Consider the following 19,476-nt stretch of genomic DNA (forward strand, 5'->3'; position numbering starts at 1 on the left):
TAACTGGACTACTCACCTATACAAATTAAGCACATGTATATCTATTTGCAAGAATGGAGTTTTTGATAGTATGTCTTTGTGTATGCATATGTGCGCATGCACCAGTGTTATATTTTACATGCACGTGCTTGTGCGCACACACACACACAGGTACATGCACACACTCTTGTTTATTTTAATGAGGACATTGATTTACTTAGAACTAATTTGGGAAAAATAAGTTAATAAAAAATGGGGTGGAAATAAAAAGATAGCTTGGGTCAAATCTTGCAATTAAACAGAAAATATTACCATATTTACTCGAAGACAAGACAAGGTTCCTCCCCCTCCTTCTCCAATTGGCATGGGGGAAAAATCTGCTCATCTTATAATCACATTTTTTGTGATCATACAAGGAAACCTCATTAAATACACCGTTTATCATTAAACTGCTGCCAAAACAGCATGTGCTCAGCAATGGAAACCAACTATGAGATTGATTAAATGCAGCCAATACTGAGCAGGACAATAAAACACTTGACCTAAAGTGGGCAAACATGCTGATGGGAACCTACCATAAGGATACACTAGTGCAGCCAATCTGAATAGACTAGATGGTAGTGACCATTAAGCACAGTCCCCCTCAGCAGAGACCTTTTCAAGTCATGGTGAACCACTACACTGAATACCTGTTGACTTCTTCTTAACTCCCACGGCTATTTAACCACCAGCCTTAAATGCCAGCAAACATCACCAAACAGTGCCCTAAACAGTTCACCCAGAATCCCTCTGTCACCCCCTCTCTTAGCCTTGAACATATGATTAGCGTGGCCCCACCCTCCATGAGGTAAAGCTTGCCCTGTGCCCTCATTTGTATATACATTTTTGGAGCATTCCAGGATTTGTAATAAGAACATCCAGTTCCAGTCATAAGTGGGAGCCTAATTAGCACATAGATTTTGGGGGGGGTATCGGGAGTATACACATATACTGAGCAGTGCTGGGGGATCACCATGGCTTGAAATCCTATTGACTCTGGTGAGGCCGAGCCCAATGAGTTATATGGTAAATCACAAGCCTTTGGCCTTGGACTAATATCACACATAGTTTGTACTGTATACAAGTAGGTGCTGCTTAAAAGTGTGTTTCTGGAGTACCTGTGCTAAAACTTGTAGCGGTTTCAAAAAAGGGTTACACACATCAATTCTGAATGACTTCATGAAAAATGGTGGCAGGGGCACTTTAACAAAAGCTCGTCAAATGAGCTTTAGTTAAATGTCCCTGACACCATTTTTCAGTGTGGGGACATTGTTACATGTGACACTGGAGTTTGCTGGAGTGCACTAATTACTACACTCCAGCAGATTTGATTAATTGAGTCTGCTCCAATGCATTGTAATTACAGTGCATCAAAACAGCCTAAGTGTACATGTATAGGCAACCCACGTGCTCAGGGAGAGCAGAGGTTGACAGTAATGAGGGGTAAAGGGGCTGCCTAGGGAAAAGTTTGGAGGGAAGCAGAGATCAAAGGGGCTAACTGACCTCCCAGGTTTATCTTCCCTGCTGTAACTTTTGGAGGGGGATAAATTCAAGGCAAACCTCCAATAATTAGATTATATACCTGGAAAATTTTGGCAAATGTATACATTTTCTATATACAACATCTAATTATTTGGGTATCATTTTATAATCAGGGTCATCATCTATTCGAGTAAATGTAGTATTTTTACTTAGCCTTGGCAATTCAAACAACTGGAAATCTGACATCCTGGAAATGAGAGGAGAAAAAATGTCTTATTTTCAGAATCTGTATTTTAAATAGTTTGAGGTGGAATCAACATAATTAAAAAGATACAATTAATTAACAGAGCATATCAAACTGCTGTCTAAAGACAAAAATAAGTTATAGAAGTCATAGAAACTAGTTTGTTTCTTCAAAGTTGATCCTAACTCTTTTTTGATTGACACTAATGCACTCCATGATTTATCCTGGCAAAAAGGGTGTGCACTCTCAGGCCATTTTCAATGGACTTAGACTTTAGTCCTTCAAATTCTTATGTTTTAAGTACACAAATTGTTATATAGGTTGTTTTAAAAAAAAAAATCATATAATATAAGCCTGTATATTTTATAGCAGTGGTAGAGTTGTGGTTTTCATTTGTTGTGGGTTTAGTTTTTCCTTGTTGAACAACAAATGATTTATATGTCTGTAAGTCTTTCTTTACAAAGCAGTCTTCTCCACACCCATATTTTTTTTTGTTTCTAAATTTATTTTTGGATTAAAAGCAGACAAAGAAATAATCTAGTTCTCGTAGCGGAGAAAGGATGGGCAGGGCTTTTTCCCTCTGGAATATAGATAATTTGAAGTAAAAAGGAAGAACTTGCTACATTTTTATAAGCAGAAAATAAATTTGTTGCAACTAACTTATTTAAGCCTCTATTTCTGTGAAAATCTAAACAAGGAGGCAGCCACATTCTTTGTTAATGTACTAGAGTGATTCACTCTCCAAATGATGATGGTGTGACTACAGTATACAGCCTGCACAGTATACAACCGAATGTAGACATCACCATGGCTGCTTGCAGACTTAAAAAAAAAAGGTACTTTCCTTTAAACTTGGCATGCTCCCATGCTCACCCCAGCACATGCCCTGATGAGGCACTGTGTTAGTTGGACCCAGCTTGCCCAAAGTTTGTATATATTGGGCACTTTTAGTGGGGGGGTTTTGGTGCTTTTATCTTATAGCTTTAGATAAAAGCACAAAAAACCCTGCTGAATCACTAGATCTATACAGACACTGAGGAGCCAGGACGAACTAAAGCGCTGCTTCTTCCAGTAAAGGGAGTTTTTTGGGTGTTTTTTTTTTTAAGCATCTGTAAGCAGCCCATATTACTAACACATTACCATTTTCATGCCTGGCCATGTGGTAATTTATTTTAGAGAAGCACATTCTTAACATATGAAAAGGCACAATGCAAACCACAACCTAAGGTCACCATGTACCATGCTGACTAATATGATCTCCCTGACTCCCTGTATCCCTCTCTTGCCTTGTGTTATACAAAGACTGCAGGGACCATAGCCCAAGTCCTATTTCACCTCAATGTGCCTAAGTGACTCTTATGTAGTTGCACAAGCTTATTTTTTGTGACACACACAGTTTTGGATCCTTTTTCTGCTAGCATCAGCAGTAATATAGTGGGGATGCAGGGAGGGTGACTGCGGCATGAGCCCCTTGTGCTGAGTTAGAGGAATGGAGGGAGGAGCAAAAAAAAGCAGTCACTGAGCTACCAGCCCACAAGCCACTGATTCCACATGCAGCCCAGCTACCAATTCTGCCTTTTGAAACCACCATGCAGTACACAATGCCCAAGCAGGCCTCTGATAGGCAGAATAGGATAATCCAGGTACACATGTAACCACCAGCAGTAAAACTTGCTCACTCCCTGGGCAAAGGACCAAAGGCTCACTCCCTGGGCAAAGCCATGAGGGTACTGGGCTAAAAGGTGGGAGGCTTCTTCTCCTCTATTCCTCCTCTCCAAAAGGTTGTACCCTACCACCTGAGAAGCACCAACCTCAGATATGCCTCTGTATTTATAAGCGCTCCTTAATTGGATGTACGATTTTACACATGCCTGTACACTGCGCAACTCCAGGGAGTAATAATGAAATTGCCAACCATCTACTGAATTTTATCCAACAAATACACATGTGTGCACATACCTGGTTTGCTTGCCATTGCTATCAGTGGTAGAAAATCTTTAGATGTGTAGAAGCCTTGATCTGTTCTCAATCCTTCAAATATATGGTCTTTGTTTGGTTCCGGTAAACCTAAGGCATACATTTTAAACATGTCATAACTTCTTTGAAAACTTCAAAGACTATGAAACAAGAAACAAGCAAGGCAGAAACATCCTTGAAGCCCTCCAGCTTCTTTACACTTAACTGTAGAACTTTTCCAAAGAACATCACAACATTAATCAGTTTAATCAATTAGGAAGGAGCCTGATTAGCAAAGCTGTATATCTACCCTACTTAAGGACACTTAGACATCATCAATGGGCATTCGTGAATTTTTTTTTATGGAACCTGTAAATCCTTATTGCCCATTTATTAACAGTTATTAATATCACATACTTATACCTGATAGAGAGATTTTACAGCTGAACGAAAAGATAACATTTCCTATTGCTATGCAGGCCTTTAGGTAGCAGATAAAACAGACTGTTGTTTTTCATCTAAACTGAATGATCTATCCAGATGTTTTCAACAACGGTTTTGACTTTTGAACGTAAACCATGCATTAATAAAACACTGTATGAGTATATTGATTGATGTAGACAGCAACTGAAGTCAATGGTACAACTCAGATGAGTAAATAAACTGCCCCAGCCCTGAGCACTGCATGTTACCTTTTCTGCTCCTTCAGTTATCTAAGAATGAAAACACACATGGTTTTTGTGGAGGCAGAAACCACAAGCAAATGGATGCCCATGCCCTTTGTAGTGCCACAAATCCCTAAAATTGTGGCCACAACAATAAATGGTATAAATGTGTGCTGTTTTTTTGTGGTGGACTTACGTGAGAGTGCAGGCAGTCCAAAGCTGCCTGAGATCTCCACGTGCCACAGGCAAGCATTCCCGAGGCTTCAGGGGCCTGATCCTGCACACCCTGGGAATTCCCCTACAGGACTATTCCCAGGATATGTACAAACAGGCCCTTGAAGCCCTGGGATCTCCCACCAAGGTTCATGCTAGTACAAGCATGCCCTTGGAATCCCCTGGCTGGAGATTTCCCAGGTTTACATATCATACTTGTTACACACCTCTGCAAATGGGTGAACCCCAGGCAGGTGCTCTTAGGACTTCAGGTACCCCTGCTTGCAGAAGCACAGGCCAGAAATCCCTTGGCAGGGTATGCATATAGCACTACTGCACCCCAACTTGGGATACACCTTGGGAAACGTTCCCCCATTTGCAAAGGCATGCCCCAAGTCAGTTCCCCTGTTTACAGCTGTCCTGCAGAATTGGACCCCTGAAGCCCTGGGAATGGCAGGGGCCCAATCCTGTGGGAAAACAGGCAACATCTGTTCCAGGATGTATCCTTACACAGCTGATCCTGCTCTAAGGAAGACATGTGTTTATAAACTAAGTCATGCTGGTTGCCTCTGGGAAGCCCCAGTCAATTCACTGGGAAATAGCAATAAAGTGAGAGAAATCTTCCTCTAGGTAGAGAAGACTTTAGGCAATCTTGTTTCACTGAAGCCATACAAAACTGCTTCCTTGCATCATAAGGTCAGGCCTCAGTTATATGAACCCAATATTTTATTATGAGTCCCATGAAACTTGGAGTTTTCCTCACAGACCCAGCTCCTGGACTCAAGTGGATCACTTGATTGGGGGCAAGGAAGCAGAGGACAAAATAAAAAGTAATCCTTCTAATCCCAGTGATTTCAAAGAAAATCTTGCAAACAGGACCTGAGTGAACCCTTAAGGCTCAAAACTGAAAGCAAATAATAAAGAAAATCTATTTAAAAAATCTGAGGATTTTTAGACAAAACTCTTGCTCTTCCTTAAGCAATTTTCATGACTCATGACTTGGGGTGGAAAATACTACATGTCTGTAGCTGGATGTTGAGAAAAATCAGGTAAGAAAACACTTGTGCAAACTGAAGGTATAACCTGTCATGACCCCCTGAACATCACAAGTCCCCAGGCAGTTGGAATATGAAGTAATGAACAGTGAATAATGGATATGCTGAGTTGCTGGCAGGTATATCTGATGTATATTTATTAAAGTGTGTAAAATATGTATAAGAAATACACCTAAAATTGTATAGGTTGTGATTGTTTCCTTCCTACACATTATCATTTTAAAATGCCCAAGACACAGTAAGAGGCCCTTCAGCATTCTGCTCTCCTCTCTCTCTCTCAATTCTTAGTCTTCTGCTCAAGAAGTGGGGGAGTGAGTTGAGCTACTGTATCTTACACAACTTTACTCAGAGGACATATTTCATCCTCATTCTAGTTGCAAAACTAGTGTGAGGTTGAGCCAGGATAGCAGGAAGTGTATGGGCCTAATTTCTCTCTTCCCTATATAAAAATATGTACAAACTCTCCAAACCAAACTGTTTTGGGGGGGCATTTCAGATTTTCTCTAACTGGCCTTGATTCTGCAATTCTGCTTTGATTAACATCAATGACTTAACTCTCACTGACTGCAACTGGAGCAGAATCAAGCCAAATTATAATGTTAATGGGCTGCATTCATCACTGGTCCACTACTGCTGAAACTAATGGATTTGGATCAATGATGACTTTGGTCTAAGACTTTTTAGGCTGGCTGCTATGAAAGCACAATAAAATGCAAGGGCTCCAATTCTGTAGGTGGCATTTGCTGCTATTTGTATTGCTATTTTCATTTTGCAGACTGCTCCAGGAAAACCAATTTTGTGATATTTACATTCGAAGGACCTGCACAGAGATTCTTCCCTCCATTCTTGTATATGGCTGGCACAGTTACAGCCTTTTCCTGTGCTTTCACAGGGACTGTACTGGATTCTAATGCATCATCTTTCAAAGAGATGTTTGCCATGCAAAAAATTAATTACCTTTGTTAAGAGAGAGAGAGAGAGAGAGAGTACCTTTTACAGCTGGTAGGTCACCCATGAGACAGGGGAAAGAAAGAGTTCAAGAACTGATGCAGAGCCAATAGCCACCCTGGAGAGACACCCTTTGGTAATAAACAGCCACCCAGCAGAAATACACTTTCAGAGAAAGATCAAATATTGATAAATAGCCAGCAGCCACCTAGGAGAGGGATAATTTGGAGAAAAATAACTACACAGGGGAAACAGAGTTTAGAGCAAAAGAGTTGCACAGAAGAGAGAGAATTTAGAGAAAAAACAGTCACCAATGATACATACAATTTAGATCAATATAACAATCCAAGAGAGAGGTTATTTGCAGATTCCTCTACACCAAGGGGGAATTTCCTTTAAAGATAAATTATAGAGATCTCTTAAGAGCAAATTCCCACACTCGTACCAAATGGCCAGTAGCTATATACAACAATATACACCCACTGGAAATACCTAAGCCTTTCCCTTTAGGTTTTTCTCAGAGACTAACCTCAGTATTTTATCTTCTCTCCAAATCCATGTGAAAGCCATCAACAAGACCTATCTTACTTAATAGCTGGCTTTTCCTGTCCCCAAACAGTAGATCATTTCAAAATCTTCTGTGTAGTACATACACCAAAGCTTAACAATAACAGATATTTCTTTCATCTGCACTAAGGGACCCCTTGTCTATCTGACAAGAAACTACCTAGAGCTGTGGCTTCATCAATGCTTTTGGTGCTGTCCTGATGGAACCAGGAAACAGGTATTAGGGCTGTGCGAAATTTTGCCAGCTGTATCATTTCAATGCTGTTTCGACTAATTTCAAGCTCAAAACAGCAAAATCGAAATGAAACAAAAGGCTTCAAAATGAAACAAGGGCAGTCAAAACATTTTTAAATGTTTCGAGTTTCAAAGCTGGGCTTGCCTGCAGGGAAACAGAAAGTAAAGAGAGGGAGGGGGAAGCGGGGGGAAGGACTGCTCTGATACTGACTGTGTAGCTGGCCAGTGGCTGTGATCTTTCCCTGAGGTCCCTTCCAATCCCAGTACTCTGGGGGAGGGATGGAAAAACAGCATAAAAAGCAACATTGTTTAAACTAAGCTACTTTTTGCCTTGGGGTCAGTTACTCAGCTGTGTATTCCAGCAGCTCAGCAGTGTCAGACAAAGGCTATCATTTCCTACTTGCTTGCCTGTTCCTAGCAAGTGGGATTCAATACCTTTTGCTTTTATTTTATTATTATATTCATTAATTCCTTTCAATTTATTTCTCCACCAAAATCATCTTTTTGTTTTTGTTAGTCTATAATAATTCTTTTCCCCCAGAAAACAAATCTGTGCTTTTTCTCACAGTGAGCATTTCATTCACTGTGCAGGGAATCACAGCATATATTGCATATTATAACATAGAATTTATTCAGGAACACATACTACATACATTTATATATTTTATTACATAAATACATACATACATACATTACATAAATACACGTGTATGTAGATAATTGTATGTAATGCATTACATAAAGTTTCCCCTAGAGCCAGGTCTCCTTCCTCAGAAGGCACTTCAGAGGAGGTTCAGGTAGAGATTGTGGAGGCAAGTGGCTCAGCTGAGTCTGCTCCTCCTGTTGCTGTGCCTCTGCTTGCTGAGGAGGGGGAAAAGGCAGCCACACCTGCACCCTAGAAGTGAGGGGGTAGTGCAGTCTAGGATCATTTTGAGCTGGCAGATGATCCCACATATGCTATCTGCCTGCACTGCCAAGCCAAAACCAGCTGAGGCAAGGGAACAAAACATATGAGCACCACAGGGATGCTGACACATCTCAAAAGGCACTACCCCCTTGTCCTTGCTCCTCCTCAGCTAAGCACCAGTGGGAGTGTGCCCAAAAAGAAGTCCCCTTCTCACTCCAAAGCCCTTATCCCCCCAAAGCAGAGGCAGGCCAGCCTGGAACAGTGGGGGAAAGGTGGATGGAAAGGTGAGCTAAACAACCTTCAGCACAAAATCATGCAGGATGTGGAGACTCAGTGGAACTCCAGATACCTGATGCTTGAGAGACTGGTGGAGCAACAGAAGGCCATCCATTGGATGGCCTTGCCTGGGGAGATTGGGATAAGCAGCCCCCTTAACAGAGCTGAGTGGCATACCATCTCCCCGATCTTGGTGGTCCTCAAGCCCTTCCGAGGCCACAAGAGCTTCAGCACTGGCAGTGCCTTCCTTAGCCACGTGATCCCTGCAGTGAGGGAACTTCAGAACCAAATGGAGAAGTTCCAGGAGATCAATGTTCCTGGCTAGGGCAAGCCACTGTCACCAGACGTGCAGGCACTGGTGAGGTAGCTGAAAAAGGGCATCAGGAAATGGCTTAATCCCTTGCGGTCTAGTATGGTCCACGTGCTGGCTGCCATGTGTAACCTGAGAATGAAGGGGACCATCAGCACATGCAAAAGCAAAACCCTGGGTCAGTGGATGGAGGTGCTGGTGAAGAGAGTCAGGGAGGCAGAAAGGCGGAGGAAGGGGGACGTGTAAGAGGAGGATCCACTGTCCCATGCCAGCATGCCATTCACCAGCCAGTCTCCTCCTCCACCACAGGTGCTGCCAATATGGGCCAAGAGCATGGCTTCTATCGTGGGGTCCAGAGGCACCAGACCTCACCATCAGGCAGGTAGCACTCAGGCTTTGGTGGCTGCCTATCTCACTGAGGACATGGAGCCACTGCTGTGCAACCCCTTGGCCTACTGGGCAAGCCACAGCCAGATGTGGCCGGATCTGGCCATGGTTGCCTGGCAACACCTGTCCTGTCCACCAACCAGTGTTCCAAGCAAGAGGGTGTCCAGCTTTGCTGGTGATGTAATGACACCCCACCACACCTCTTTGGATCCTGGTTTGGTAGAGCACCTGGTGTTCCTCAAGGTGAACCTTCCACTGCTGGGATTCCCCAAGATCCAGGTGCAGATGGAGTAAGTGCCACCCTCCTCACTCCATCTGCACCTATTTCCTTTTTTCCATTTTTAAAAAATCATTTAATACTTGACTCTCAGAGCTGGAGGCAGCACTCACTGTATCACCAGCCAGCAGGGGAAGTACATGTCCCTGCTGAGCTCCCATGCTAGGACAAACTTGGAGGTATGGGCTGGGGGTGTGGGGAAGGAGGAGACCACAGGTCCTGGGCGTGACCACTAAAACTGCACTCTATCAGTGTCAGGAGGCCTGGTGGGACCCTTTGGTGGCATGGCAGCCCCAGGAAATGTCAGGACAGAGGATCTCCCTGGTGAAAGGCGGATAGGAGGTACCATAACCTCCAGCCACCTCACGCACACACACAGACCTGGCTGGGGAAAGCCCAGATCTATCATGTCTTTGACAGGTCTGAGGCTTGCTGGTTGCAGTAGAGTTGTGAGGCTCCAAGTGGGCTCAGTTTAGCTGCCAGGGATGCCAGCTTTCAGGTTGAAAACCCTTTGTCACGCTGAGGAATCACCTGCAGTTGGTGTGTGTGTGTGGTACTGGTCCTGGATGGAAGAAACAGTAAAGAAGCCATAGGCTGGCATGCAATGCAGGCAAGAAAGCCAGTCACTGAAAATGGAAATGGAGGCATCACAGGGTAAGGGACAGGCTGGGGGGTGCAGGAGAAGAGGGATGAAACAGTGCAGGTAAAAATGGAGAGGTACCTGGGGAGTCAGATGTCTAGCAGGTTGTAGTGTGTCAGAATTCCACTATCTATATTGAGTCCATGAGTTTCTGTACCTAGGAGGTTGATGAAGTGCAGTTCATAGGCTCATCTGTGAAAAGTGGTTTGTAAATTCCCTCTGGGGATCAGGCCTGAGAGATTGGAGACAGGTGGTGTTCTGTTCTTATCTTTGATAGATTTTCAGAGTGTGCGCATTCTGGTGCGCAGTTGTTGCTTCGTGTCTCCTACGTATTTTCCATCAGGGCACTTGGTGTGTTTGGTGTGGAAAGAAAGGCTCTGTGTCAGTTTGGATACCTGAGATGCTAGTGCTACTGTGCTGCACTAGGAGGAAGAGTTCCCCCTAACATGGAACAAAGCCTCCTCCTGCCCCCACCCCTGCTCTGGGGCCAGGCAGTATTGCACGGAGCAGCCTCCTCCCAGCCCTGGGATAGGGGGTGGGGGAAGGGGAGGAGGAGGAGGAGTCCCTATCCAGCACCTGACAGAGTCACCCTCCCCACCCTGGGAGGAGGAGTGGGGGGGAAGAGTCCCCTTCAGCATGGAACAGAGTCTGTTGTTATTTACTTATCTGTTGTTATTTAAAGTGGTGGACCATACTGAGGCTATAAGGGAGGAGGATGCCTGATTGGGGCACACTTCTGTGCCTGTAGAGGCCCCAGCACCAGTAAGGGCATGCCTTAACACACACACAAAGTCACGTCACGAGTTTTGCTTGTCAGCAGCTTGAGGTACAGTTTCCGAGAAACCCCTGCACCTATCTCTTTGAAACTTGACAGGCTTTGTGGCCTCAGGCTGCTCTTTTCATTTGAATCCCTGCTGTTTTCATTCAAATCAGGCAAGAAATGACAATGTTACAGGCAGTTTTGTGATTCCCCATTATAGCCTATGGGTGAAACGTTGAAACAGCGTCGAAACAGTCAAAGTTTCGACAAAATGAAACAGAACGGTGCTTTAAAACTAAATGAAACATCAAAACGAAACACTGTCCTTTCGAAACGGTGAAAAGGAAGTTGAAACAAAATGGTGCTGTTTCACACAGCCCTAATGGTTATGCAATTTGTTTTCTAGCCTACAGACATAAGCCTTCTGTAACTTTGGATCCCACCCTCAATTCTGCCAAATAAGATTTGCTTCTTTCAGAGAACAACCTCCTACACATTTCACAGGAGGCAAGGTTCAAACAAGAAACTCAAGCCTCATAGGCGGTAGTAAAATCAAGACTTATTAAGAATAGCAAAAGGAAAAATGAATCATGTGAAAACAGTAACAGCTTGCACAAGAGATGTAGTTCAGCTCTAAAAAAACTAATGTGGACCTTCACATTCTTGGCTAGTTATAGTGCAGGAAGCAAGCTTGTTCCTTTATCCCTAACATTTTGGCCTTCCTCCTGTCTCCAGGTATCTCCTTTTGGTGTCAGGTATCTCCAAAAAAACATCCTCTGGCCCAAGTACTGTTAATTTTTCCATACATTTTGTTTCACAGTATTGCTATCCATCACCTCCTCTTGAAGACTTGTAACTTTAGTGTCTCAGCTGCAAAGATGTTGCTATCTGCTCATACCATGCCCACTGTTTCCTTTCTAAAGTCATTATCTATTATAATCACGGCTTTGGAAAACACAGGTTAGACTCCTGTTTTGCTGTAACCTTTTTATAAAAATATGGCATCTGCTCCCTGCCACAGTTTGCTCTTTGTTCTCACTTGGGCTACGGACAGACATTCAAAAAGCCTGAGCATGAATTGATTCAATCTTTGCAAGTTAGTCTGGTCTACAGAGAGTGAACCAGTTTGCAAGTGAATAGACATTTGGGACGTGCCTGCAGTGGCTCAAGCCAGAAGCCTGAGGACGCTAAAGCAGGGAACCCGGGCACCCCACAGGGAAGCTGAACTGAGGGGAGAGGGGGTGGCCAGGCCCCAGCAGGCCCAACCCAGTGGTTCGCTGACACCTGGAGCAACCTGGGCACACAGGACTGCCCGGCCCCAGAAGGGAACTCCTCCCCCTCCTCCCTCTTCCTGGCCCTGCAGGAGTGGGATAGTGTGCCCTGATTGGTGCTGGGGGAGGGGGGGCACTTTTCTCTCCTCCTCCCCTGCCACCACCATGGGGTGGGGAGATGGGATCTGTGAGGCTGCCCATCCACAAAGAGGGACTCTTCCCCCTGCTTCTCCTCATTGCTGCGGAGTGAGGAGGGGGGGCTCTATGGGATGCTGCCCAGGCCCAGAAGGGGACTCTTCCCTCCACCCCTCCCTACCCAGGGCAGGGGAGGCTCTGTTCCATACAGGGGGAACTCTTCCTCCTCCTCCTCCTCCCCCCAGAGGGGCAGTAGGAGCACAGAGCTCAGCTGGACAGGGTGTAGGGACCCCCACACGCTCCCTCCATGGCATGAAGCCCCCACTGCCTGGCAGAAGCAGCAGTCATGGACATCAGGGCACTCATGCCTGATGTAGGTGTGGCTCTGACCAGTGCTGCATGCAGGGAGGGAGCAGAGCTTGTCTTATCCCCGAGGCTCTACTCCTCATGCCTGTAGCTCCAGCCCTGGCAGCGAAGACAGCCCTGCACTGGAGCCTGCTGTCTCCTCTGCTGCCAGCTACACAGTCCCTGTACTCTGCTGGGAGTGGAGGGAGCCCTGCCCATTTCCCTGAAGAGTCCAGCATGGGGCTTCCCCTCTGTGAGAGTGGAGGTTCAGGCGCAGCATGGAGCCCTGGGGATAGCTGGATAAGAAAGTGTGGGGGAAGAAGCTTGTATGTGGTGGCAGCCATCATCCACCACCCCATGCTGCTTCCGATCTTCATCTGGCTGTGCACCACCCTTCCCCCTCCACCCCCCCCCCCCGCTCCACATATGGGTGCTGGGGGTACACTTAGTAAAAAAGGTTGCAAACCTCTGCAGTAGGCAATGTCTAAATGTAATGCACATGAAGTATAAGGTATTGGCATGTAGAAAAATGCACCTAATCCAGCTGGATCCTGCACCAAATAAAATCAATGCTTGTCAAGGTACTAAATCAGTAAAATTTTCAACAACAAAAAAAACATGAGGGAGGGGCTGGAATGAAAGCTAAAAATGGAGTAAAGGCACGGTAGCCAAAGAAGCACAACTAGGAGTGGATGAGAGGGGCACCTGCCCAGGTCCCAAATTAGAGTATGCTGAAATCATTTCCCAACCCATGGAGACAGCATTCCACCAGCAAAAACTGCCTCCAGGCTTACCCTGTCCGGGAACTTCAAGTCCCATACTGCTGCTGCTTTAAGATCAAGAGTTGGAATAGGACTACTTAGGACAACAGAAACCAGGGACTACTTAGGTGTTCCCTGCATGGATAAAATGTTCATGAACGCCCTCCCCTCCCCCACCCCCAAGCTGTTCTAGAAAACCATGCACATTCTCACACTCTTGGAACTGCCCCTCCCCGCCCCAACACAACCTCCCACAGGGTTTCCCAGGATGCCAACTGTGCTTGTTATACTTCTAAACAGGCATCTCTCCCTTTTTCTGAACAAATTCCCTCTCCCCAGAACTGCAAATGCCTTTTGAACCTGAAATCATTGTCTAGATTACTCAGATTTGACATGCTTGGGCAAAAACTTTTCAACCAATCATAATAACCAACATACCAAATAAGTATTGTTCCTTGGTAAGGACCAAAGGTAGTTTTCATTGATATCTGACTGAATTCAAACCCCCAGACAAAAACAGATATGAAGTTAAAATTGTACATCTAAACAAATAGCCTAAGGGGAGAAAATTACTAGAGCATTATGAAAGTTTCTCTCTTTAAATACAAACAGCAGAAAGTATGAAAATTCAAAATTAAATGTCACAGTTCTAAAAATTGTAAACATGAGAAAATAAGCAAATACAGAGCTAAGATCCAATTTATGTTGCTCAGGCAACCTTGATTCTAGAATTTCTTACATTGTGAGAGCTCAACTTAGCAACAGTAAATAACATCTTAATGTAAGGGATTTTTTTTGTATGAATCACAATGCATGTGTAGCAACATACTAAGTGTGATTCATGATTTTATAAGATTTCCTATGGCATATCGATACACACAAAAATCTGACCCAGCCATACTGCGCATGTGTATAATTTTCCATTACTTTCTTCTCTGAAAGCCATCTGTTACAGACCCTATATTATCAATACTTTAATAGTCAATATGCAGCTCCTTGCAAACAACACTTTCATTTATGTACTATAACAATGGTATTCAATCTTTTGGGCCTCCAGGCCAGATAAGTGGCACAGGTCCTGTCAACGGACCAGAGTGGACCCCACCCACCGGGGTCTGACTCTGCATTGCTTCTGCTGTCCTGCATGCCAAGATTGAGGTCCCAGGGCCCTATATGACCTCCATCTTGCCCTGTAGGCTGGGATCATGCCCTAGGCTGCCCTCCGTGTCCAATCTAGCACACAGAGCCACAACTCCACAGATCCCTGCAGAACCTCACAGGCCAGATGACATGGCTCCAGAAGCTGGATATGGCCTGTAGGCAGAGGGTTGAGTACCCCTGTGCTACACTATTTGCAAAACATTTTCACACTTGCAAAATACTTTAACATCAATCCAAAATGTATAAAACACTACAATTGGTGGTTAACCCCTGCACAGTTGTTTAGTTCACAGGGAAACAGGGGTAAACTTCTAATCTACTAGCTGTCTTCACTAAAATATCAGAGTAAAAATGTTTTACACCATATCAAATAAGTATGTTAATTTATAATTAGCATGAAAAATAAGCAGGTCTTCTTTTATGAGTGAACATGTAAAATACATGAGAATTCAAGTAATAAATAGATGACTGGTAATCTGTTTACTATAAATGTTTGCCTCTCATTGTTCTTCTTCCCTCATACCAATTTTTAGGCTGTATGAAAAAAATGACAAAATTAGTCTCCCAGGGGGAATTTCCAAATCTCTATTTTGTTTTCTTTCTGAAAGGGACCTTTTGAATTAACAAAAGGCACCTACATTTCCATTCTACCCTCTTTTCTGTGCTTTTATGCAGTGAGATACCCAGCTGGCCACTTGTACTTCCATATCAAATATTTCAGATATACTACTTCACTTGATAAAATTCTCAGATTTGTCTGGAACTAACAGACACAGTTACTGTCTAGTCAAAGGGTGACAGCAAAGGTGCATGACAGAGGAGAATACATAATTTATAAAATTCTGATCAAAATTTATGCAAAAAACTCAGGTGTCAGCTAAGAATTAGAGGTGCAACAATATATTGGTTGCCTATCAGATCAGCTCCAATAAAAGGGGAAATAACATTATCAGCTATCAGATATTTTTGGCCGTTATAGCTGATAATGTTTACCAATAATTATGCCTTGTGGCCAGGGCCCTGGACCCCTGGGTTACCTCTCCCCTGTGGAGCCAGGGCCCCCAGATACCTCAGTTCCTTGGGAACAGCAGGTTTCCCCTTGCAGGCAGGCAGCATTGCAGCCTGCAAGAGGACCTGCTTGGGGCTGCCAGGAGCAAGATGCGGAAGGTGCTGTTTGCATGTGCATGGCCGCATGCATGCATTTGACCAGGAAAAGAGCTGGGCAGCATGGAGAACAGCTCCTTGCAGGTAATTCTATGGAGGGAAAGGGACGTGGGGGGGTGGATTGATGCCCCTGTGGTGAGGGAGGGAGTGGGGAAGGGAGAGGGGTTAGGGGCACTGCGTAGGACCTGGGGCCAGGGCGGGGACTGAGACAGAAACAGGGATGGCTCGTCCAGAGGCATGGGTGAGAGGCGGCTCGGTGCCACTGCATACACTCTCTGGAGGAGGCATGGGGGGCATGTGCCCCCACCATATTTGTGCACAGGGTGGATGTGGGCTACTTGCTGTGGGCTCAGGGCTCTCCACTCTGCTGCCTTTTCCTTGGGAGCCCTGCACTGACAACACACCCCTTGCTCACCTGGCAGCATGGGGGCAGTGTGTTGTGTCCCCCACTGCTGGGAGGGCAGGAGGCATGTGGCTGGCACAGCCTGCATCTGCCCTCTCCCTGCTTGCCTCTGCTCTGCTTAAAAGTGTCCCCATGCTTAAAAATGGTGGCAGCAGGACTTGGAACTAAAGTTTATTCAAGCAGCTTTAGTTCAAGTGCCCTCACTGCCATTTTTAAGCACTGGCATGTGACACAGGAGGCTTCTGGAGTGCACCAAAAAAAAACCAAGTTTATGTCACTACTTAAAAATGCCTTGCATTTTAAAGTAAATTGGTTATTAGATCAGCATTGGCCAATATGGTTGGTTAATAATTGGCTATCAGTATCGGCCAAGAAAATCTTTACTGGTGCACCCCTACTAGGAATTGTACCACAAATTTTCAGTACATAAGATTTTTGACAGATTATGTTAAACCAGTAGATTTTTCTGTCAAATTTATAAATTTTCCCTACATATAATACACATCCATTTACATTCAGTGCCGCATGCTCAACCTATTAGTTTCTAAGAAACAGCATTTATAAGCATCAATATTGATAATTTGGCTATCAGTGGAATAGTATTAAACAATGAACCAGATGTGAACTACATGGAAATGAATTATGCTACTGTAGATGCAGAGATACTACATTTCTGAGTATACTAAATTGAGTCTTAAAATGCATGTTAATACAACATCAATAAAATTAAACTAAAAGTCACTGGTATCTGAAGAGTTACTTAACTGTACATTTTAAAAGACTTGTTCCTGAGAGATGCAGCTCCCAATAAAGTTGAGGATGCACTGCAGGTGCTCTGCCTCTCTCAAGGTCAGGCCATTAGTGATTAGCACATTAGTAAATACTTTTGAGGCTTATATTTTTAAAAAGATCTCTCATTTTTTACTGGAGAATACTTTTTATGGTGGCAGCTTTGTTACTTCCTGTTGTGCAGTTCAATAGAGTATGTTTTTTAGGTGGTTGATTTTTTTTGTTTGTTATGTATGTCGATGGAGATAAGTGTTTTAATTACTTTTTTAATGTCTGTGCTTTTGTATTTTTCTCTTCTCTCCCTTTATTTCCTGCTGTTGAGATTACTGCCTCATCTCCACAGCAGGTGGCTCTTTCAAATTTGTTTTCTTTGTGAGCCTGGTAGATTTATTTTGTAATATAACTGCTCCTTTTTACTGTTTTTTATTAATGATTTCTTTACTTTAGGTTAGGGTATACTGGCACAGTCCTAAAGAATAATTCCCTAATGACAGTTAAGGGCTCTGTTTGGAGAAGAGAAGAGAAGAGAAGAGAAGAGAAGAGAAGAGAAGAGAAGAGAAACACTACAAGACGTTTGAGCTAGCATTTTCTTCCCCTGAGGTCAAACTGTACATGAAGTATGAGAAACATGAAGGAAAATATCTTGTTTATCAATGAGAACCAGTGCACAATTAATGTTAAATCTAGCACTGTTTGGGATGTTGACTGGTCAGTCCAAGTTCAGATGTGAACAATATGTCACAGGAATAGATGTGCATAGGGAGGTGAGTAGTCCGTGTTTGGATCCAAACTATATTTCTGCTGGGATTTGGGTTAAGACCAAATCAAGCTCAGATTTGAGTTTAAATTCAGTGACACTGTCATCTCTTGAGTAGTCACCATAGGATCTGGACACACAAAGGAAGAAATTAGTATGATCCCAGAATACTTTTTCAGATGGGGGCTACACTCTCCCAAAGACAGCCCTTAACAATTTGTCACCGTCAGACTGAAGTTAAATCTAGCCCTAATTCAAATATGCCTTCATCACTAGTCTTTTCCCCTCCCTTTTTCCTGCCCTCAACTCAGCTAATACCACTAGCTCTGTTCTTTGCAAGTAAACTTCAAATTCTGTTGTTAATCAGATCAGCTAAGGAAACTTTAGGGACTCTTAGTGAACAGTAATTATTATTAGAAGACAGAAGGATCAGGCAAAGGACCAGATAATTTTAAACACATTTTATTTCTGAGGGGCTATTAGGCATGGAGACCTCTAATTTTTAGGAAGTGCTGGACACTGATCCTCTACAACTCAGGCCCCTTTATAGCCTCCTTAGCTGGATACCTCAAAGTGAAGCACTCCAAATCACTGGATATTTTGAAAATCAGTGCCTTTAACAGAGTGAATGTCACAGACACAGAATCATAGAAAGATCATTGGTCTATCTTATCTAAATCCTGCACTGACCAGGGTCAAGTGCACCTAGACTATCTCCAACAGCTGCTTGTATAACCTGATATTAAAAACCTTCAGCGAAGGAAAATCCAGAACCTTCCTAGGTGGCCTGGCTCAGTGTCTCACCACCCTGCTCATTAGAAAATGTTTCCTAATATCCAATTTAAATAATCTCTGCTGCAAATTAAGTCAATCATTTTAGTCCTTCCTCCAGTGGCTATGGAGAACACTGGATTGCCATTCTTTCTACAACTACCTTTTATGTACTTGGACAATTATGACCCACTGACTTTTCTTTTGTAGGGCAAATACACTCATTCCCGTTTTAATTTCTCTCATAAGTCAAGTTTTCTAAACCTCTTATCGTTCTTGTTTCTGTCCTCCAAACTTTCTCCAGTTTGTCAAAATCTTTGCTGAAGTGGGATGAGATAGTCTCCTAAAATAAGAGGTGGATGCGAGCACTAATATTTAATTCTCAAATTAAATGCTAATGCTTAATGTTACATTTGAAGTAAGGTCGAGTCAAGGACGCCAGTGAGTTAAACAGCAGTCCCTGGAAAAAGGCCAGCTAGAAAGGAAAGATTACTATGCAGTAAGCCACATTCTTACCAAAGGATAAATGCAGGAGTCTGCTTTTCCTTCCCTCTGGGTTCAGTTCTGCCCGGTGTTGTTTATGGATGGACTTAAAGAGCTGATGCAGTTTGCTATGAATCTTGATTTGCTGAACCCAAGAGTTCTGCAAATTGTAATACAAAGTAACTGAAGAAACATCTGCTGCAAAAAATAAAATGGAATATCGCGAAAACCTTTCTGATCTCATCCTGGCAAAATCTGTTATACTGGATACAAATCTGAAAAGGTCACAAGGAAAAATGAGTTTAGTGATCTCAGCTTGGGGCCACATCCAGCTCTAACATAACCATGTGCCACTCCACTAAGGGCAATAGAGCCAGCTACATCCTGATTACACTAGGGCTGAATTTGATTTTGTTTTAGTCCCCATTGGGTGGTTGATCACTTCACACAAGCTGGCACAAGCTGTCATCATTTAGAAGTATCCCAGGACTGGCATA

The 19,476-nt window shown here is 43.7% G+C and overlaps 1 protein-coding gene across 4 annotated transcripts in view; it reads right to left on the minus strand.

The window, feature by feature from the left end:
* DPYD (dihydropyrimidine dehydrogenase) overlaps positions 1 to 19,476 on the minus strand; it is a 701,931-nt gene that overhangs the window by 365,502 nt on the left and 316,953 nt on the right. For all 4 annotated transcript variants that reach the window (XM_019479122.2, XM_006265262.4, XM_014599709.3 and 1 more), the window contains one exon: positions 3,704 to 3,811. In XM_019479122.2, the coding sequence (XP_019334667.1) occupies positions 3,704 to 3,811 (108 nt within the window). The remainder of the gene's footprint in view (positions 1 to 3,703; positions 3,812 to 19,476) is intronic.

The sequence above is a fragment of the Alligator mississippiensis genome, chromosome 5 (genome assembly GCF_030867095.1).
Source record: "Alligator mississippiensis isolate rAllMis1 chromosome 5, rAllMis1, whole genome shotgun sequence".
Classification (NCBI taxonomy): domain Eukaryota; kingdom Metazoa; phylum Chordata; order Crocodylia; family Alligatoridae; genus Alligator; species Alligator mississippiensis.